Raw genomic sequence first — 22,857 nt, 5'->3', positions numbered from 1 at the left:
GGGAAATGCCCTGAAAGCTTTAGTGGGCCACCACGACTGGAGCACCAGCACTGAAAAAGTCAACATCTATGAGTTGCCGACAGTGTCTTTATCCCTCCTGATCTTTCTCCTCTTTGGTTCCCTCCAGGGTCTCAGAACCTGAAATCCACGAACAGCACTGGTTCTGGATTGGCTTGAATCGCCGGGACCCTGGAGTTGAGAGGAGCTGGCGATGGAGTGATGGGCTTGGGGTGAGTGGTGGGTTGGCACAGACAGGCCCCCTTTAAAAAGGGGAAGAGAGTTTTGCATGCTTAACCCCCCTGCGGTGGGGCCTGCATAACTGAGATGATGGGGCAGTGGAGTTCACGTGGGAAGCACCAGTGGTGGGCTGCTGCGCCAGTCTTTGCCGCCCGGCAGACTTCCTGCGTGCGGTGAGTACGGGGGCTGCCGCAGCCTTGGATCTTGGAGCACAGGGCTCCACACCCAAACTCCCCAGCGCCACTGGCTTAGTTTTGCCAGACCCTCCCTGAGATATGCATGTCTTGGGCAGGGCCGGCATAATTAAGATGGCCGGCCCAGAGAAATGTATTTATTTATTTATTACATTTATATACCGCCCCACAGCTGAAGCTCTCTGGGCGGTTTACAGCAGTTATGGGTGTGCTTACAAAGGGTTTGCAAAGTTTACAAAGAAGGGTTCCCATGCTCTTTGTGGCTCACAGCTCTGTTCAGTGCTGCCCCTCTGCCGGCTGCCATGGGGGTCAGCAGGTAGCCAACTTGCTGGTGGTGGCAGCGATAGTCATGGCAGCAAGTTTGTGCGTGTGGCTTAGCTACCCCGTCATTGTGGTCAGACAGGGTGCTTGCCCTCAAGGAAATGGGCGAGGGGAGGGGGATGACCGGGGGCTACCTGAGCAGGAGTCTCAGAGACTAACGTGCCCCACACCTTTCCTTGGCCCTCAGTTTTCATACCAGAACTTTGACCGCAGTAACCATGATGACGATGACATCCGTAACTGTGTGGCACTGGACTTGGCTTCCTTGCAGTGGATGACTCTCCAGTGTGAAGTTCAACTGGACTGGATCTGCAAATTGCCCAAAGGTGACTGGGATGATGATGGGAGGGGAGCTAGAGGAGCCCTGGAAACTTGGAGAGCGCAATGTATAGAAGACGGAATTTGAACTTGCTTTGCAGCTTCCATTCCATTTCCAGCTGCCTTTGGGTTTTGCCCCGCGTTCTTAAGCATCTTAGTCACAATAAAGAATTACGCGGTTTCTTTTTTCATTTCTGCATATCGTGAAACGTGAGGTTTGAAGGAAGTTTCTTTTTGTGGTTTAATCTTTTTATTATTTCCAAACACCAATAAATAAAAGACATTACAGAGCAAAAAAACAAAACAAAAATGAACAAAAAAACCCACACAAAAATAAAATGTTCTTCAAATAGTCTCCCCAGTAAAAATATGCAACAATGTTGTTATTATTTATTTCTTACTCTATCACTGTCAAATCCAAATCTCTAATTTCTCTCTTAACATATCCTACTTTATTGGTTGGATCCACAGATATACAAGTCATCTTTCTCTCATCCCCTCCCCTCCTGAAGTTTACAAAGGGTTCCCATTCACTTATAAATCTTACAGTCGATTTTTCTCTCATTATTGCCATGAGTTTCGCCATCTCCGATAGCTCAAACATCTTCAGTAGCCATTCCTCTATTGTGGGCGCTATTTTGGCCTTCCATCTTTGTGCATATAGTAATCTTGCAGCTGTCGTCATCTATAAGAATATAGTCCCATGGTTCTTTTTCATTTGATCATCCATAAATCCCAAAAGTATTCCGGTTTCAGTTGGATATTAATTTTTAGGATTTTTTGGATGACAGAATTAATTTGTATCCAGAAAGTTTTTGCTTTTTTGCAGGTCCACCATGCATGGTAGAATGTTCCGTGCTGCTCTTCACATTTCCAGCACAATCCTGATGCCCCTTTATACATTTTAGCCAATTTTGCTGGTGGCATATGCCACCTATACATCATTTTGTAACAATTTTCTTTAAGATTAGTACTTAACATAAATTTTAGCCCTCTTGTCCACATATTTCCCCATTGTGCCATTGGTATACTATATCCCATATTCTGGTCCCATTTTATCAAACATTCTTTCACTTGTTCTTCTTTTGAAGGAAGTTTCTTGTCATTGTCAGCCAACCAAAGCATGTCCATTAGCAGAGGCAACGGGTGCATAGCTCTTATTGACATCAATAGCTGGGGGAGACCCCTGCCTCGACCTCATGGTTTCTATGGCTATGGCAGTTTGCTTTAAGTTGAGCTAATCTCAGCACTATTTGACCTGCCAGATGGAGGATTATTTTGGGTCTGACCTCCATGCCTTTTTATATTGCTCTTATCAGCTGCACCCGTGGTTTTTTATGATACTGTTTATTTTTGCTGTTGTTAATGGTTTGACTAATTTCTGAGGATTTTATAATTTTTAACTGTACAAATGAAATGGAGGGGCAGGATATAAGTACTTTAAACCCCAGGGGTAGGCAACATGGTGTCCATATGGGCGCCAACGGGCCCCTATCCCCCCCCCTTTTTTTTTTAAAAAAAAAATCAAATTAACTCTGTTTCTTACAAGAAGCTGGGACTGCTGTGGAATGAGTTTCTGTTGGTGCTGTCGTTTAGCGTGTTGGGGTTCAGACCCCACCTCTGTCTTGTACTTAGTCTTTTGGGCAAATTATTTGTCCTTTGCCACACCTCCCATGGCAGCCATTTTGTGCTGGTGCCCAGAACGCAAACTCACATGAAGTTTGTATATGCTAATGTATATGTATAGATGCACATTTAGAAAATGATTACTTTAATTTAAATAGAAATACAGCACATCTCACCATAGTGGTGATCAGGTCTGCCTGCTGAGTTTGCTGCCCAGATGTTAACTGTGGATGGGCAACTTTAATGCCCCTGCTCTCCACTCTTAGAGCTCTTTAGCTTTTGACTGGACTTGCTCTGGACAAACAGAAGATGCCGTCAGATATAGAACTGTCCTCTGGCAGGCATTCAAATAGAGGACTACCCTCTGTAAAGTGGGGCACTCACCTGATCTAGAAGTAGGGCAACTTATTTACTCTTTCTCTATAACCAACATAGATTAGAATGCAGATAGGATCTGGCAACTTTCCCCAACCTGGTGCATTCCAGATGTATTAAGGTGTAACTCCCATCACCAACAATGCCATGGTGGCTGGAGATAATGGGAGTTGCAGTCTGACACACCTGAAGGCCACCAATTTGGGAAAGGTGGGTTAAGGGAACGCCTGAAGGATCCTTTCTTCCTAAATCAGGAGCTGAAATAAATCCTGGGCTATGCCTGGCCCACCTCCCTTACTTTCTTGCTGATCCTATGATATTGTTCAATAGGCACTGATGTGAAAGAGCCGGAGACAACCGTCCAAGGTGAGTGGCCATATTTCCATCCTCCACCCCTCCATAAATCACCCTTGCAAAGAGAGCTCTCTGACTCCACCCCCACCCCTCTACCCCTTGCCTTGCTGACACTTCTTTTCCTTTAGCTTGCCTATATCCAAAACAAATGTGTTTGCTTTGGATGTGTACAAGCTAGCGGGGAAAGAAGTGTCAACTTCCTGTCTCTATTTGACTGTGCTGTTTGCACCATGCTTTTGGAGATCTAACATGGTAGTCTTATCACAGTGAGGTGCAGGGCTGTTGCTAGTGTCTAGGATAGGTACATATATGTGGCAGTATCCTATGCTTTTAGTTAGACATTGTAGTATGCAGCTGAGAGTGGCAGATGTTCCCGAAAAGTCACGTTCTATTTTCTCCCATGGGCAGTGAAGTGAATCAAGAAGAGAAGGCTGCACAGTGAATGCAAAACCAACAACAACTTTAATAAATAAAAGGTTACTGAAAACAGGCAGTGCAGCATACTGCTGTAGGCAAGGCTGAACAGGAAAATTGGAAGCACAGTGCCAGTTACTTCCTGTTATGGCAAGCCAGGAGGGCCAATTCACTACAGGCACCCTGTCAAAAGCAGGAAATTAGTAGAACAGAAAGAATCCTTGTCAGCCGAGGACAGGGATTTCCCATAAATGCCTTTTTGAAAGGTTTGGATAAGTTCCTGGCGATCCCAACTTCCAGTGGTTCTTAGCCATGAAAGACCTAGGGTTGGAACTTCCTACTTAAGAAGTAGGAGATCCCTGATTAACAGATGCTGGGAATGAACCACAGCGAACGTCGCTCTCCCATTATGTCTGTGAGTTTTCCCTGGGGCCATATTGTTGGTAGAAGACAACCCATTGCCCTATAAGGTCTTTTGATGTGATCCAAGGTGACATTCATTACATGACGGGTGGGGAAACTGTGGCCCTCCAGATATTGTTGGGCTCTATCTCCCACCAACCATGGCCAGCATAGCCAAAGGTAAGGGATGATGGGGATTGTAGTCCAACGTAATCTGGAAAGCAATAGGTTTCCCACCCTTGCATTACATTAATAAACAAATCTATTTATTTATTTATTGTATTTTTATACCTCCCCATAGCCTAAGCTCCCTGGGCGGTTCACAAAAATTAAAACCATTCAAGGTATAAAACAAACAGTATAAAACATGATATAAAATACAATATAAAAGCACAACCAGGATAAAATCAGCAGCAGTGCAGAAATACAAATTTAAAACAGCAAAGTTAAAATTGAATTTATAGACTGTTAAAATGCTGAGAGAATAAAAAGGTCTACATAACTATATTGGCTTAGAATCCATGCCAAGGGTTGAACATCAATTTGATTAAGATTTAGGTTAGGGATGCAAAACTCTTTAGAGGCGGGAGACTGGATTGCCCTCACCAGGCCCACTGTGGCCAGACGATGGCGGGGGGTGTAGCCCAGCCCCCCACATCACCACCTTTTTTCTTTTTCCTTTGTGCTGGAAGGAGGCATGAAGCTGTGCTTCTTTCTACACGGCGAAAGGGACCAAGGCTGAGCCGCCCCGCATCCCCACTGCTACCTCTGATGTGGAATCAGGCATAGCAGCAGGAGTGGGGGCGGAGGATTGTGGGACTCACCTGTGCAGGATATGGCCAGCCCCAATGCCTGTTGCCCCCATCGTCACTGTGACCTCCCATCTCAGATCAGAGATAAGAGCAGGGGAACGCCCCGCCCCTCATCGGAGGAATCCCAAGAGGTTATGTAGGCGGCATTAGGCCCACAGGCCAGAGGTTCTGCTCCCCTGCTTTAGGTTGACTAGGTGTCTGCACCAACAGTTCCCCCAAGAAAGCCAAAACTCAGATGGGAAGTAGAGAAACAAGAGATTGCTGTATTGATGGTTAAGGGACAGCTGATCTGCCTCCACTTTGAAAACACCCAAGTTACAGCACAGTCTTCACACTGCCCCTTTCCCTACAGGAAGCAATGAGTGGGTGAAATATCAGAATGCCGAATACAAGTTCTTTGACCACCATTCAACTTGGGTGCAGGCTCAGCGGATCTGCACTTGGTTCCAAGCCGAACTGGCGTCAGTTCACAGCGAAGCTGAGCTGAACTTTCTGGGCCTAAACCTGAAGAAGGTAGGGAGCTGCCTAGAATAGATCACAGTTGTTGTTTTTCTGACAATAACATGTGCAGTGGTGAATATATGGTGAAAGAAAATCATTTAAAATCGCATCCAGTTGTGGCAGGAATTCTAGGCCTGGAAGAGACCAAAATCTCAACTACAGTTATATTGTACCTTAAGCAGCCTTCTTCCTGGAGTCTTCCTGAGTGGGTTTACAGGTTTTGTGGGGATAATGACAACTGGGAGAAGACTGAAGGGGCGTAACTGATTTTTTAAAAAATTATATCTATACATCTATGCAAAAATGTTGCAATGTATCTCCAGCCCTGCACAGAAATGCCCATGTTCAGGACTTCAACCCACCTGGAAAAGGAGGTTTATATCATGGCTAGGGGCTCACCAAAGACATCTTTCCCCCAGCCCTGTTTCTGAAATCTTCCCCTGCAAGGCAAGCTTGCGTGGAGAGGAACGTTTTTGACCTCATTGGTTCATACTCCCAACTCTAATGCTCACTCCAGGATACTGTAAGCTGTATAATCAGGCCAGTTCCACCTCTTTCCCCTAGCTTTCCTTCAGTTACACATTCAGTTTTTCTTGGCTCAACTGCCAACAGCCGTAGTCGTATCTGGAGAGCCAGTCACAGATTTTCTACCTCATAGGGAGTCTTGACCTAGATGGAATAATCTCAGTACAAAGCAGCTCCCTATGTTCAGTACGTTCACATTTTCACATCTGTACATCTATGCATAGGCTGTGTGAAGACTGTAGACTTACTTAGGGAGGATACAGGCAGTGTTGTGTACATTCTGCAGGACTAATTACCAAAGTACATTTTCAGTCTACCTTTCTTTAAAAAAATCCTCAAGGTGGCATGTGCAGAGTTCCAGGCATGTGTCATTTGGTATATGAGAACGTAGCTGTGAACCTGCAGGCAATGCTGGTATCTCAAGACCTTTCCCAGAGTGACTGAAGTCCTGAAGTGTCTTTGCAATTTGGGCCAAAAGGGAGGTTGGGAACACAAAGTTCTGGCAGCTTCTAATTATGGGAGGCAGTCTGAAGGTCGTGATTAGCTGGTTCCTCTTGGTCCCAGTCTTCATTTTGTTCTCTCCCTCTCTCTGATGCAAATGTGTGCCATCCTACACACTGGACTGGCCAGTTCTCAAGGGGGCAGGAGCAGCACTGGTGGATTGGGCTCAACACCTATGAGAATGATGGGCGATTTCGGTGAGTCTCTATATTCCTGGCTATCCATGCTACTGCCCCAGGAAGCGTTTTGTTTACTGGATTCCTGCATGTGCTCAAAATACAGAGCTCTTCTTACATGCTGTTTGCCTTCTCCAGGTGGTCTGACAGTTCCCTCTTGAACTTCATCTCATGGGCACCAGGCAAGCCACGGCCAATTAGCAAAGACAGGAAGTGTGTGTACATGACAGCTAGTCGAGGTGAGTAGTGGGCATGAGGATACTTGTCTGATATTCCTAACTGAATCGGAGAGCACTTTCTTCCCTGTGTCCCTTTGCAGTTCTGTGGTCAGCTGAGAATCTGCATTTTCATTTTCAATTCTGTGTGTGGCAGGGGTGGGGGAGGAATGCATGGCTTCTATACTTTTAGAGCATGGGAGACAAACCACCACTATGCCCAGGTTTGGGGTTTCCCTGTGCCAGAATTTTTATCACAAAATGGAGCCCATTGTTTCTGCTAGAGTCTCTTCCCTGAAGAGGGCTAATGCATCTCTCGCACACTTTGGACAAAGCAAACACAGCATCCTTTTACACTCCTCTTTTCCTCTTCTGCAGAGGACTGGGGTGACCAGAAATGTTTCACTTCTCTGCCTTACATCTGCAAGCGCACCAACGACACGTCAGTGTGGCCTTCCTTGCCACCGCTGCCCGTGCCGACTCCTGGCAGCTGCACCCAGGGTTGGCAGGCCTTCGGCAACAAGGTACTTGGAGTGCCGAGCTGGCATAATGCATAGGGGGCAGCTTGCTGGGACTGGCTGGCTGGCTGGGTGAGAAATGGCTGGGTGAAACCTGGTTGTAAAGCCCAGGGATGTTCACATGGTGGCTTTGAGCCGTCACGATCCCTCAGCCTAACTTTCCTCATAGGGTTGTTGCAGGTTGATGAAGCCATGCATGCTGCCCCAAGCTGTTTGGAGTAAGGGTGGGATTAAAATTAAGGAATTTAAAATAAAAATGAATGGAACCCTCTTCCAGAAATCTCTCCTATTTCATCTCTCTATCTCTTCATCACTATACATCACGTAGTGCTTTAGGATTTACAGCCAAGAGCTGGTGACATGGCCAGAGGCAAAGCACACATGTGAGGTCCAGGGGGGCATGTTGGCTACCATCTCCAACCACCTTGAACAAGGTATGTCTTCTCCATGGGTGCTTTGTTCACATGCAAGTATGCACACACATGGTCTAGCTTTGCCTCTGGGAACTGAATAACTGTGGTCCAGGCAGGAGTGTTCCCTAATAGCAACTGTGGGGAACAAGCAGCCTTTTCAGATGGAAGAAAAAGGGTGTGTGAATTGGGGTGAGGAGTCCAAAATGATTTCAGTAAACTGAAAAACAAAACTGTTCATTTGTTATGGCAGTGTTTGAATTGTATTTGAAACATCAGGTTCCCAGGCTGACACAAGAGTTGCCATCCTGAGTAAATTCAATGGTTTGTGGAGCTCACCATCCTGTCTTCAGAAAGTCATATGCCAGAGGGAAGTTTGCAAGCAGGGCAAGTTGCTAACATCTGTCCTCTATTAAAGCACCAGCATTTGGTAGCCAGAGATCAGCTTTCTCTCTCTCTCTGTCTCCCTCCCCTACCTGGGAGTATGCTTGTGATCATCATGGCCAATAGCCACTGTCAGGCCTGTCTCATCCCCAGAAATGTTTTGAATGTTGGACTAGAATGGACCATTGGGTCCATCCAGCAGGACTGTTTTCCTATTCTAGCACTCAGTTCAAGAATATTTGAAAAAAAGATTAGTGTGTGCAGAATGCTTATCCCTCACCTTTTGCACAGCTGAAGTCTGCCTCCACAAGTCTGAGGCTAGGCAGTTAGAGGCCAAGAGGCAGGTTTAAGCCCTGGCACTTCTGTTTGAAAAAGTAACCACCAGCCCCAGCTGTTTTTTACAGACTCATAGTGGGAGATGGTGGTGGGGAGGTGAATTTGATAGGAAAACTGGAATTCAGCTTCATAGCTTCTACTCCCATTTATAAAAACACTTCCTTCCTGACTTTCTCCAATAACGTGCCAAGTACTTTCCCTTCCCTTCCTCCAGCTTTTATAACTACTCTTCTACCAAGTATGACCTTTGACATGTGGATTGGCCTCCATGATGCTAAGAAGGAGTTCCAGTGGGTGGAACCTGGACCTATCAAGTACGTGAACTGGGCCCCTGGTGAGCCATCTGGGTATGGAGCAGCCACTGCCAGTGAGAACCCGGTGAGCAAACTCTTGTACTCCTCCTTTCACCTATTTTTGTAACACACTCTGAGAAACCTTTTGTTGGGATTCTGGAAGTGCTTCCAGATGGAGATGTCCTAGTGCTACAATAGAATCACAGAGTCAAAGAATAGCAGAGTTGGAAGGGGCCTACAAGGCCATCGTGTCCAATGCAGGAATCCACCCTAAAGCATCCCTGACAGATGGTTGTCTAGCTGCCTCTTGAAGGCCTCTAGTGTGGGAGAGCCCACAACCTCCCTAGGAAACTGATTCCATTGTCGTACTGCTCTAACAGTCAGGAAGTTTTTCCTGATGTCTAGCTGGAATCTGGCTTCCTTTAACTTGAGCCCGTTATTCTGTGTCCTGCACTCTGGGATGATTGAGAAGAGATCCTGGCCCTCCTCTGTGTGACAACCTTTTAAGTATTGAAGAGTGCTATCATGTCTCCCCTCAATCTTCTCTTCTCCAGGCTAAACATACCCAGTTCTTTCAGTCTCTCTTCATAGGGCTTTGTTTCCAGACCCCTGATCATCCTGGTTGCCCTCCTCTGAACACGCTCCAGCTTGTCTGCGTCCTTCTTGAATTGTAGCGCCCAGAACTGGACGCAATACACTAGATGAGGCCTAACCAGGGACGAATAGAGAGGAACCAGTACCTCACACGATTTGGAAGCTATACTTCTATTAATGCAGCCCAAAATAGCATTTGCCTTTCTTGCAGCCATATCACACTGTTGGCTCATATTCAGCTTGTGATTTACAACAATTTCCAAATCCTTCTCATTTGTAGTATTGCTGAGCCAGTATCCCTCATCTTGTAACTGTGCCTTTGGTTTCTTTTTCCTAAATGTAGAACTTGGCATTTATCCCTATTAAATTTCATTCTGTTGTTTTCAGCCCACCACTCCAGCCTATCAAGATCACTTTGAAGTTTGTTTCTGTCTTCCAGGGTATTAGCCATCCCACCCAATTTTGTGTCATCTTCAAATTTGATCAGCGTTCCCTGCACCTCCTCGTCCAAATCATTAATAAAAATGTTGAAGAGCACTGGGCCCAGGACTGATCCCTGCGGTACCCCACTCGTTGCCTCTCCCCAGTTTGAGAAGGTTCCATTGATAAGCACTCTTTGAATCTGATTCTGTAGCCAACTATGAATCCACCTAATAGTTGTTCCATCTAGCCCTCTTTTAGGTAGTTTGTTAATCAGAATGTCATGTGGTACTTTGTCAAAAGCTTTGCTGAAGTCAAGATATATGACTTCAATCAAAAGACAATGTACAGCTATTATTTCCCCCCTTCATGTATTTTTTCTTGTAAGAAAAAAATTTGAAAGAAGTGATGGAAAAACCTGGGAAGTGGAAGATGTCACCTGGTCCTCCCTTAAAATCCTGTAAATGAAGCAGGGTGATTGCACAATAAAGGCTTTGTGTGGAAGCACCCATGTTTTTTCTTTGGATACTTTTTAGATGCTTTTGGGTACCTATATATATAGTTTTGCCAGCTGCACCATGTACTTATATTAGAACAAAAATGTTACCATAGGTGTGTTTACATCTGAAAGGTGTGTGTTCTACAATTTTCTGTCTTTAAGCCCAGGTGAAAGCATAGAAAACATGCTCTGGACAGAATATAGCTTCCTGAAAACATTAACTTGCATTTTTCAAAGAAACAAATTTCTAGCCTTTTACATTTGAAAATGGGTAATAGCTGGTGAAATCTCAGAAGCCATCACAGGCACTTCGGGAAGAATCCCATTGGTCATGGGGCAGAACTTTCAATGGATACTGATGTTTTTATACTGTTTTTTATGTCTCTGATGGTTTTTAAATTTTGTATACTTTTTAATATTTACTGTTTTAACTTTTGTGAACTGCCCAGAGAGCTTCGGCTGTGGGGCGGTATATAAATGAAATAAATAAATAAATAAATAAATAACATCTTGCCCTCCCCCATGTATGAATGAAACAATAAATTCTACGAAATAAATATATGCATACTTACATAATTTCTGCAGGTTTTAGAATTCTGCTTTTTATTTTTAAGAATAGCGTGTTATGTTTTGTTCTTACCATTCTGATTGCCATTCTGAGTTATACTTAAAATACATCTATCTCAGTGCTCTTGTTGATGACAAAGACTAGACAGATGCCCGAGGGGCTCTCAGATGGGTAAAATGGTGATAGTTTTAGCTTGTTCTTTGGCTGCAGTATCTGGTAAATCAGACACAACACGGCTCTGATGTGGAGGTTCCATTTTGAGCTGTCATGGAAAACAACTACCTGTAGTTAAGTATCTACTGGTTAACTACCAGTAGTTAAGTGAGGCATGTCAGAGGCCATTAAAGCACTTTGTGCCAATGAGTTCCACAGACTGGTTATGTTAAGAAATATTTTGTGTCTGTCCTGAATCCGTTGCCTATGTTCTGCACCACCTACAAGACTTATAATACTTGTCAAGGGCAGCTGTGGGTAGAGTATGTTGCAAATACGAAGCTTCAAGACAAGGGCTGCAGGCAACTCAGTGAGTTTTAGAGCTTTTCTACACAACGCATGTATTGTGCTCATCATTCCTAACTCACATTTGTTTATGGGTTTAGATGACCTTTAGTTTCACTTTATTTTTTAAAGAGCACTTTTGTGGGGGTTGGGGAGCATTAGAGCAGAGGAGAATGTAATATTTGTGAAAGCAAAGCAAAACATATTCGTACACTTGTGTAATTGCATTATTCTTGTATACGATAGCACCATCTAGAGGTTATGTAGCAGAAAAGCAGGAAAGGAAAAGCTCTTTATGTAGAGCTCAGATCTCAATTCTGAGGAATTGAGGAAACTGAAAGCAGATACATGGGATTAACACACAGCTCCTGTTGATCGCACTCTGAACACAGGTGAATGACTTTGATCCTCCTGCTTCTGTCCCTCACAGACTAACTGTGCTGTGATTTGGCATGGCTTCCCATCCCTGTTCACTGGTCGCTGGGATGACAGGAACTGCCTGGAGGAGAAACATGCTTTCATCTGCCAGAAGAGCAAAGGTAAGGATGCCGGAAAGCTGCAAAGAGTGTTAGCTGACCTGTATTTGTGCTTGGTGTGGGAGGGTTGGGGTATTTTGGTCCCTTGTCCCAAGGACCGTGTCATTCCTCCTTCATTAAGCACCAGTGCACTTATATCCTGGATTCACTGTAGAATTGCCTAGGCAATTACCTAGGATATCAGTGTTACTTAGACCTCCCCTGCCCCAAGGACTGAAGTTTATTTACCAAAGGGATATGAAAGCAGGAAGAAACAGCTGTTGGTGGAAAAGGGGGTGAGGGAGCTAAGAAAACACTTGTGTGATGTTCAAGAAGTTCTAATACACTTTTGAATTAGCCTGGTAGTGTTGCGTTAATGGCTCTGGAGGGAATTGCAAGGCATAATTATTCCAATTCTGAAAAGTTCTTATCCTCTTTCTTGTCACCCCACCCTCCAGATCCTACATTAAGCCCTTCTTCAGTGCCCCCCTCCCCTGCTCCCAATTCCACCCTTTCCTATCTCAACAGTACTTATCGCATCCTGAAGAAGCCTCTAAAGTGGCAGGAAGCTGTGCTCTTATGTGAGAGCCTCAATGCAAGCCTGGCGAGCGTGATGGAGCCATACACCCAGGCCTACCTCACCCAAGCAGTCAGCAGCATGCGTGCCCCACTCTGGATTGGCTTGTTCAACGAGGAGGTGAGGCAGCAGGGAAGACCAGAGCATGGTGGAAAGGAAGGCCTGGCCCTGCCATATGGCGAGGTGAAGCAACCTGCTTCAGGCAGCATCAGGAAAGGGAAATAGATGAAGACAGGGATGGGGGTATTTGCATGGTATAGGAAGACATTTAAAAGTGTCAGCCCTAGCAAGCTTTTGGATTTCGCTATAAGGCAGCAAAATGTCTTGGACCAACACATAAAGTGCATCCATTCAAGGCAGGGGTGGCACAGTTACTAGACCAGTGGGCTGATTTGCAAAAGTCACATACACAGTGCACCCACCTGCATGTGAGCACAAGATTGGCAGCTAGGCCATAGAGCCAGAGCCTGATATTGACTGATAATCATAGAATCTAGCTGTAAGAATGTACATACAGGTCACCTGTCCCGATCCTTTGCCTCAACTTTAAAGCAGGCTCCTCTTCACATAGAAATGAAGAAAATGCTTGCATTTTGAAAGTCAATCTGTTGGAAGTTACTTCATTCTCGGTGCATGGTGGGAACTGATGAGTAAGTGGGTAAAAGCTGGGAGGGCAGGTGGCTGCTGGTGACCATGCTTCATACCTATCCACTGAACCAAATCGCTTGCAACACACCAGGCCATGAAAACACCTATGTGTCAAGAGATCCCCTTGCAATTCAACAAGGGCTGAATAATCATCAGAGGAAAATGTGGGTTCCAGCTTTTTGGAAAATGGCGTTGCTATCCTTAAAGTCCTCATCTGTGGCTCTTTGCATATTAAGGAGAATCATGGAGGGGGATATATAAGCTGTGGCTGCCTTAACAGTCACAGAGAAAGGAATGCTGTCTGGGCTGGATCTTACTCCTGCAATAAGCCTTGCATGGAGAACCACCATTGTGGCTCTATGCTGCGTGGCAGGGTCACCCCACATACCAAAATCATTCGCAAGCTTACATGTGTACCTCCTAATTACCTGATGTATTCTTCACCATACGCTGCTTCTGCACCTCCCTCAGCTATCTCACTTTGTCACTTTGTGTGTATGGCAAATCTTTCTATGTATTGGCTGCTTTAAGGGGAGACGGAGCTACACGTGGTTCACAGATGACAGCCTTTCCTACACAAACTGGCAGGAAGGAGAACCAGAGCAAATTGTGGGGTGCACATACATGGACGTAGATGGGACATGGAGGACCGCCAGCTGTGACAACAAGCTGCAAGGGGCCATCTGCAAGATGAATACAGGTGCTGTACCCATGTGGGAACTCCATGGAGACATGAAGGAATGTTGAAATAGGGGTCTTCTCCCCCTTATCCCTGAACTTGAAATTCTTCTAACCAAGGATTCCTTTTCAGGGGTCCGTTCCTCACACAAGTGGAGCTACAATGGGAGCTGCCCTAGATCTGTGGAGGATTCCTCCTGGGTCCCCTTCCGGAATCACTGCTATGCCTTCCACATGGAAGTCATGCTGAACCAGAAGGAAGCTATGGGGAGGTGTCAGAAAGGTAAAGGCTTCTAAAAGGCTCCACTTCAATTTATGGGTATCTTGGACATAATCCAAGCAGGTCTCAGCCCCAGTACATGACTTCCAGCATGTCAGACTTTGAAGCATCAACATGAATAATATTTTCTCTTACTTGGGTTGTCCCTGTTTTCTTCATGCCTATTTTCTTTTCTTCTGAAGTCTAACGTACACGACAGCATGTGGCTGAATGTGGATTGCTGGGGATTTGACAGTAGCATCCTATCTACTTATTCCTCTACTTGGAACTGTGGCCAGCTGGGATATTTAAAAAATACAGTCCTCAGTGTATATGAAATGTGTTAATGTTAGGGATGTCATTTTGGATTTGTTCATTTATAAGTCTGTTCAATCTGCTTTTTTAAAAAATGCATGAAAATTCACAATTTGGGGAAACAAAATATGCATTTTTGTAAGCATTTTATCCTAAAATACATTTTTAATACGTTTCGGCACTTTTTGAGCCAAGAATGGTAGCATAAAATTTGGAGAAGTATGAAAACTGCAGGATTACTGCATTTTGGATTTGTGTATTAGCCTGGAAAGTGCAAGTAAGACTGAAAAATGCAGTCTGAATGAAATCCTCAACCTCTTTACAATGGACTGGGTTCAGATTTGATGATATCCCACAATGGATTAAATAGGCCATAGTGGTTTATTTAACCCATCATGGGTTATTATGTCATCTGTCAGGTATTTTTTAATCCACAAGGGCTTATTTGCCCAGAATAACTCATGATCTGCAGTAGGGGTCATTTAACCAACTGTGGGTTATCGTGTTGTCTGTCAGGCACAGTGGGTTATTTTGGTTGGCTACAGAGCTGCACAGCAAGAGCTGTTCAGATCACGGCTGCTCTGCTCCTCGTAGGTGTTCTCTGTATGTCTATGCCAGCAATGTCTTTGGGGTGGGGGGATGCGCAATTGTTCTTTAGCAATATTGACAACACTGACAAGCCTGCATGCCAGCAATGGTTATGGGGGGAAATGTGCAATTCAGGGCTTTGATGGTGTATTGGATGCATCCCGACGAGGAGAAGCTGTATGTGAACTCTGGTCCCAATCTTGCAAACTTTCAAGGGTTTATTTGTGCCATCCTCTTTTTGCTGCACCTGGGATTTTTCCACCTCTGGGTGTAATTGCTCAGGGTTTTGATGGTGCATCAGGTGCCTCCCAACTAGGTAAGACTATGTGTGAAGTCTGGTCGCAATCCTGCAAACTTCCAAGGGTTTATTTATGCCACCCCCTTTTCAGTGCATTCTAAGATTTTGCTCATTGTAGCCCCTGCTGTGATATAATGAATGGGTGAAATAGCGCCACTGCTTGGGCAGGAGGACTGCAGCAGGATGGGTCAGATTAGGCACAGTAGCTTAATAAGGCTGTGCACAGTTGCGTATTAGCCTGGTCGTATGCCAGGGCATTGTGTGCATAGCTTATTAAGCTATGGTGGACTAAAGTGACGTCCAAACATGGGCAGTGTGTGTGTTTATTTGTGTACATTTATTTATTTGAGTACACTCATACACAATATGAGGGAAGGCAATAAGGTCTTCCTTATCTGTGGGAGTTGAAAGTGGCTTGGGCTGTATGATGTCAGAAAACAAAATGCCACCGAAAACAAAGCGAACAAGTGTTTGCTGGTGGGAATGGGTGATTTCTAGAGGGATGGAGAGCTCTGGTAGTGGAGAAAAATGAGCAGGACATTCACTGGGCCATTATTGCATGAATGTTTATTACTACGGGTATTTCTGAAATGCTCCTCATCTGAATTTCTACTTTTTTTTGGAATTTGGCATCAGTGGAAATATTTAGCAGAGTGGAAGTGAAAATGTTATGTGAACCGCTTAGAGAGCTTTGGCTATGGGGCAGTAGACAAATGCCATAAATAAAGTAAATAAAAATAAAATGTTGGCACCCATGGTTCTTCCAGTTTTGTTTTGTTTTTGTATTTGCAGCTCGTTTGGAGAAGTAGAGGTTTTTAAACATCATATAGAGTTATTGTTTTTGCATTCTGCAGAAGCACAGGGAAAACTTTAAGATTGGAAATGAATGAATAAATAAAAATCCCTTGTTTCCAGTTTCATTTCTGAATACTATGCAAACCAAAAAAATTAAATATAAGAAAATATGTCGGGCATTTTTTATATGAAGGCACTAAAATTGAGGGTATTCTTATTCAAAGATATTTAAACTATATACCAAAACAACAACATATAATCCTAAAATACAATAAAAACAGAACAGCGTACAGTCATAAACACTTTAAACAACAGTACTTTTTACAAAATGTTTTTACATTTTTAAACGTTATTAAATCATTGCATTTTTTTTTATGGTAAGGTAACTCAATTTGTATATAAATTTAACAGGACAAACTAACCAGCTAAAATTCTCTAGGCAAACAAAGAAAGTTTAAACCTGGTGCCAAAAGATAGTAAAATAGATGCCACTTGCATTTCTGTGGGGAGGAACTTCCACAAATGGGGTTCTATAACAGAGAGCACTCTCCCCTTGTTTACATATGTGTGGGAGGTACTTTGGTGGTGGTGGGGCTCCCCAGCAGAACTTGAAAAGTGGGCAGGCAGGCTGGTATAGGGAGACGCTCTTTCCTACAAAGTCGCAATATTCAAGAGCCTTTCTGCTGTGACTGAGGATCATTCGTAAGGAAGTGTAAATGTGAGCTAGCTTTGCTCTTCCTGCCTTATAACCCTTCAGGCTGATGCATTTCGCCCCCCCCCCTCCCATCCCACAGTTGGAGGCACAGTACTGTCCATCCTAGATGAGATGGAGAACGTCTTCGTTTGGGAGCATCTCCAAGCTTATGAGAGCCAATCCAAAGGGGCTTGGCTGGGGATGGCCTTTAACCCCAAAGGTAAAGTCGGTGTTGTTGTTCTTTTCTTCTTGAATGATTGGCACGCAGTTATACATCAGGTTAGGAAACACAGAGCGGGGGTGGGTGTGTTTGAGGCAGTAAATGAAGAGCAGTGTCAGCGAATTAACTGACACTGAGGAGCAATCCAATTACCCCAAACATGGATCAGAGCCAATTCAATTCCATTTAACTTAAAATGTGTGTTTTCTCATTCAGATCTAAAACTATCAATGTGTACAAGAGTACTGATCTCTAGTCCAAGAGACTTACAGTCTGTAATCAGACATGAAAGAAATAACAGAGAAAGGGAAAGGAAAGGAAAGGAAATCAAGAGTAAACTGGGGAAGGTTATTAAATGACTGCAATATTTCATATAATTGCAATTATATGCAATTATTGTATGTACAGTAATGTGCAAAAGTCTTAGGCCACTCTGAAAAATGCAAATGAAAGCAATAATTGTTTATTTGTTTAAAAAAATATCATTATATAACATTGAAGTAAACAATGAAACAGTAATACAATGAAAAGTAACCAAAACTCTTGCGTTTTTAAAACAAGTCAGTATTTTGTGTGGCCTCCCTTAGAATGCAAAGCTGAAGTAATTGGCTTTGGTTATTATTATTATTATTATTTATTTATTTATATAGCACCATCAATGTACATGGTGCTGTACAGAGTAAAACAGTAAATAGCAAGACTCTGCCGCATAGGTAGACTGTTCTGTAATTCTTTCAAGTAGTCCTGTGGTGAATTCTTCCAAGCTTATTGTAGGACGTGCCATAACTCGTCTTTTGACTTTGGCTGCATTTTGTTCTTTTCCCTGTCCAAGTGATCCCACATAGCTTCAATTATGTGGAAGTCGGGGCTCTGAGGTAGGCAATCTAATACTGTGAGTGTTCCATCTCCAGACTTCTGCTCTAAGTAGGTCTTAATTGTGTTTGCTAAGTGTTTCGGGTTGTTATCACATTGAAAGATAAAGTTCTTTCTGATCAGTCAGTTCCCTGAAGGTACAGCATGATGAATCAAGATCTGTTTATATTTCTCAGCATTTATAATTCCATCGTTTTTGACCAGGGCTAGATGCAGTATTTTGGATAAGGTGGAATAAAAAGCAGGAAATAACACCATGAAAGCAGTATGTGGAATGTGTCCCAACAGTTCTCATTGAACTTTAATACCACTATAAAGCAGTAGTGTAGATCAGATCCCCTACACCATCAGCTGAAATGCACCCCCAGACCATGACAGAACCACCACCTTATTCTTAGAAGGCTGCAGGCAGGCATCAATGTACTTCTCGCCAACTCTTCTTCTGATATATTGGCACCTTTGTGAACCACAGATTTCAAATTTGGCCTCCTCACTCCGTAAGACTTTCTGCCACAGGTTGTCGCTCCATGCTTTCTGGTCTTTCGTATACTGCAATCTCTTCTGCTTGCTGCCTACAACACCATTTCCTGTGAGACTTCTTCTCACAGTCGAAGCATGTAATTTGGTGCCACATGACTCTGCCAGATGTTGAGCAAGCACTTCACTGGATTTTCTTCTGCCCCTCAAGGTAGTAACCTTTAAAAACTGTTCAACAGATGCAGATAGTTTTTAGGGTCTTCCACTGTGTTTTCTGTCTTCAATTTGCCCAGTTTCTTCAAATTTATGGCAGCTTGAACACCACATCTTCAAAATCTTGTTCAGCTAATCAATACCTCGTTAAGTTTCATTCCACCACCAGGTGTGCTGGTGGTGGAATGAAACTGTACATGGAAGGGCTGGGGTGCCTCAAGGGAAGGTTTCAGAAACAAACGTGTTCTTCTAGCCATCTCACAAGATATCAATAACTTTTTGGAAAACACAAGGAATTCTTGTTACTTTTTAATTGTATTAATGTTCATTTGTATTTATTCTAATATTTTCCAAGCAAATAAACAGTGCCCAGATAAATAACTTCAAACATAATTTTCTTGGGTGGCCTAACATTTTTGCACAGTACTGTACTTAAGCTTAGTTGCAGTAGGTTATGGGGATGACAGGCTAGTGCCAAAGCCTTCATGGAAAAGGTGAGTTTGGAGTATGGATCTGTCGAAAGAGAAGAGGCATCACGTAGGTGTACTGGGAGGCAGTTTCATACCTAAGGGACAAAGGGGCGCAAGGTAATTGCAGGGGTGGGCTAGAAAAGTGAAGGTCATGGACAGGAATGTATTGGATCTGAGAGCAGAGAGATAAGGGGAACCAAGGTAAAGACCCTGTGCTGGACAGGAAGTCAGTGTAGGAATATAAGCAACGTGTGTCATGTGATCAGAACAACAAGAGGGGTGGATGATTTTGGCAATGGATGGATGGGTAAGGTGAGCGGACTGAGGTTAGACAACGGAAGACTAGAGAAAAGGTTGCGGTAGTTAAGGTGAGAGATGACCAAGGCGTGAACCAAAGTTTCTCTGAGGAGACAGAGGATGGGAAATATTTTTGAAATGTTATAAAGGAGAAACAACTTTATTTGGTGACAATATGAGAAACAAAGTAAAGGGAGGAGTCAAAGATAAAACCGAAGCTTTATTCCAGTTCAACAGGATAGATGGATATGGAGAGTGTATGAGGAAAGGAAGGCGTGGGGAAGAAAGGTGAGATGTTTAATCTTGGACTACTGAATATGAGACAACAATGAAGTATCCAAGTGGAAATTTGAACTTTGTCACATATGCTAGAAAATTTAACAGATTATGATTTAGACTGAGTCAGCCAGAAACTCATTGTTGGGATTTGTTTGTACAGCAGTTCCTAATAGGATCTCTGTGTGTACGAAGTTGGTTTGATATAACCTGATTTAGTGATTACTGCAAGTCAAGTAGCAGACACACTGCATCTGTCTTGAGGGACTCTACTGGATCTTCTGCTCCCATCCCTTAGAAATGTCATTAGGTGGATCTACAAAGGTTCCCCCTTGCCCCCAACATTTCCTTCCCTATTTATCTAGTTCCTACCTTCCTTCCCTCCATAGCTCTATTTCCATTCTGCGATAACTGGCTTGTAGCAGTCAGGTATTTGCAACTACACACATCTCCTTCAGAAATTCCAGCGTGGTTGTAAGGTATATGGTGAGCAATCCTCAACCATCGTTATTTTAGTTGTCTTGTAAGCCATGTAGAATCATAGAATCATAGAATAGCAGAGTTGGAAGGGGCCTACAAGGCCATCGAGTCCAACCCCCTGCTCAATGCAGGAATCCACCCTAAAGCATCCCTGACAGATGGTTGTCCAGCTGCCTCTTGAAGGCCTCTAGTGTGGGAGAGCCCACAACCTCTCTAGGTAACTGATGGTTTGTGCCCCCATCCCCTCACACCCCTAGTTTGAAAAACTGCCTTTATTATGTCCAGCACTCTTGGCCACCAGACTACTCAGGCATCCTTGCAGCCTGATTCCTAACAGCCTGCTATATTTAGGAGTAGTTTTGGGAATGTGATCTTCGATAATTTGCCACCTTCTGGCAGACAGGTTGTGTGGGCTGAACCACTTTATGTAGAAGAGCTCTTTCTTATATGATGTATTTCTACCCTCTCTACAGGGGGGATGCTTGTCTGGCATGACCACATGGCTGTGAATTATTCTAACTGGGGGCAGCATGACACAGGGCCGAGCATGCTCAGCCAAAACAGCTGCTATTGGATCCAGAGAAGCAATGGGGTGTGGCATCTGGGCTCTTGTTCCAATGTCACCATGGGAGTCATCTGTAAGACAGCCCGAGGTAAGCAGGTGATTTGAAGTCCATGGAGCTAAACACTGAAGCAGTGTTTCTAATGGTCATGAGTCAGACTTCAGCATCAGATGAGAGCAGGAGCCCATGGTGTGGAGGTTTGTCTTTTTGTACCCTATTGCAAAGGCAAGTTGCAGTAGATAAGGGAACGGCTTGGGATTAGGTGGGAATTTAGTCCACTGGGTGGATACCTTACTGGCTGGCCTAAATGGATATTGTAAACGTGGATTACACACTTGTTCCTTATTTCGAGTAGATGGTGGTCACCATGTGGTTGCGGTAAATGAAAATATTTATTGTATCAACTGAGGCTGTTGCAGGAATCTGCAGCTCTTTGCAGGTTCATGGGACTCATCAGGCAGAGTGAAAAGAGAGGCAGCTTTTAAGGCGAAGAGGGGGAGCTGGGTTGAAAGACTGATCTTAACTTTTCTGTTTTACCTAATGAAGAGTTCTATGAACCCGGAAAGTTCTGCATATTCTTACTCCTTCCTAAGCTGGTTTGGTATCAAACCGTCTGTTTGATACAAGTATTAAATGGGGGGAAATTAAGGACAAAAAGAACTAGAGCTAAGGTTGTTGTACCACAGTTAAGTTTGGTTTGGGTTGAAATCAAGACATATATGATTAGACTTCAAGGAATGCAGCAGCAAAGCAGGGAGGGAGTCAGTGAACAGTATTGGAGATCCCTCTTTGAGCAATATCAGCAGCTGATTCTCTTTTCTTTTTCCATGACAGTGGACGGAAACCAAGTCTCCAGATCAGGTATGCACCAACTGCTTTCTTACACTCCTTTAAATAGAAGTGTTGAAATTTGATCTACTCCTAATCCATTTCTCTGGCTGTAAACCCAGACCTTTGTATATTCCATACAAAGGATGTGGCAAGAATTTGAAGCAAGGGTTCTGACTATGGAAACACCTCTACTTGAATTACAGTGGGTGAGCTCAATTGAGGTGGACAGACTAAATTGTGCCTAACACAAATAGGTCAACCTTGATTGTGTTTGCAGCACACCCTATCCTCCGCTGCTCTCCCACTTACCTGAAGTGAAAACATAAACGTAGGGCAGGAGGGGTCCAATGGAGAAGAGAGGATCCAGCAGGCCCTTTTAGCAGTCAGTAATGCCCTTCCATTTGGGGAATCATGGGACTTGTAGTCCAACACTTTCTTCAGCAAAGCATTACTTCCTCCCAGGGACCCATGGGACTTGCAGTCCAGCACCATATAATTTGGTATCTTGAGTGGAGTCCCGTATTCAGAGACTTCGATTTAAGACCACCTCCATGTTTTTTGATCACATGTATTTAAAAATAAGCTTGAAACCAGATTTGTAAATGCTGATGAAAAGTTAGAAGTTGGGGATGGGATGGTGGTGAGCAGAGCTTCTAGTAATGAGTGAATGGGGCTTCCATAGTCTGCATACTTCCTTATTACTCCCCGGCGATTAGAGAAATAGAATTCATTTTGCAAATTGAACAGCACATTTGTATCGAATATATTCCAGCCACAGAAATTGGCACTTTGGCATAGTATGTGGCTATTTTTGGTACAAATATAGACTTATGTTAAAGTTGTCTCCCTAGCAAAAGGGCTCTAGGTGAGGACTCTTTGCCTTAGCAAGCCCTGCTCCTTTTGAAACCCAATGGCAGGAATTCCCTCACTTCAGTGTATCTGCTCATAATTCCCTAGCCTGCTAACCAAAGTGGAGCTAGTCCACCCATAAGGGATCCTGCTCACTCCTCTATAAATTTGAGCCTTCTCCTTTCCTCAAGATCCTCTCCTCTCTTCTGCAGCTTTCCTGGAGAACACAAAGGCCATTGTTGTGGTCATCCTCTCCTCTTTAGCACTGTGTGCACTGATAGCTATTGCCATCTACCTGTACAAGCGTCGGTGGATCTCCGAGCGAGGGACATTTGAGAGTGCTCGCTACAGTCGCACCAACTCCAACCCTAGTGAATCCGCTGAGAAGAACATCCTGGTGTCCGATATGGAGATGAATGAACAGCAAGACTAATGTTGGAAATGGCAAAC

General features: G+C 43.9%; 1 protein-coding gene across 1 annotated transcript in view; it reads left to right on the top strand.

The window, feature by feature from the left end:
* Positions 1–22,857, top strand: part of MRC2 (mannose receptor C type 2) — a 58,440-nt gene extending 35,583 nt beyond the window's left edge. The window contains exons 13-29 of the mRNA XM_063132120.1: positions 128–230; positions 940–1,078; positions 3,402–3,437; positions 5,406–5,566; positions 6,710–6,777; positions 6,895–6,995; positions 7,350–7,495; positions 7,818–7,923; positions 8,834–8,997; positions 11,922–12,030; positions 12,465–12,703; positions 13,763–13,951; positions 14,072–14,192; positions 16,959–17,078; positions 20,638–20,817; positions 21,562–21,588; positions 22,620–22,857. Of these exons, the coding sequence (XP_062988190.1) occupies positions 128–230; positions 940–1,078; positions 3,402–3,437; positions 5,406–5,566; positions 6,710–6,777; positions 6,895–6,995; positions 7,350–7,495; positions 7,818–7,923; positions 8,834–8,997; positions 11,922–12,030; positions 12,465–12,703; positions 13,763–13,951; positions 14,072–14,192; positions 16,959–17,078; positions 20,638–20,817; positions 21,562–21,588; positions 22,620–22,840 (2,230 nt within the window). The 3' untranslated portion in view covers positions 22,841–22,857. The remainder of the gene's footprint in view (positions 1–127; positions 231–939; positions 1,079–3,401; positions 3,438–5,405; positions 5,567–6,709; positions 6,778–6,894; positions 6,996–7,349; positions 7,496–7,817; positions 7,924–8,833; positions 8,998–11,921; positions 12,031–12,464; positions 12,704–13,762; positions 13,952–14,071; positions 14,193–16,958; positions 17,079–20,637; positions 20,818–21,561; positions 21,589–22,619) is intronic.

This window comes from Elgaria multicarinata, chromosome 1 (genome assembly GCF_023053635.1).
Source record: "Elgaria multicarinata webbii isolate HBS135686 ecotype San Diego chromosome 1, rElgMul1.1.pri, whole genome shotgun sequence".
NCBI classification, from domain to species: domain Eukaryota; kingdom Metazoa; phylum Chordata; class Lepidosauria; order Squamata; family Anguidae; genus Elgaria; species Elgaria multicarinata.
The sequence above is the reverse complement of the archived record's forward strand: the minus strand, read 5'-3'. Positions and strand labels throughout refer to the sequence as shown.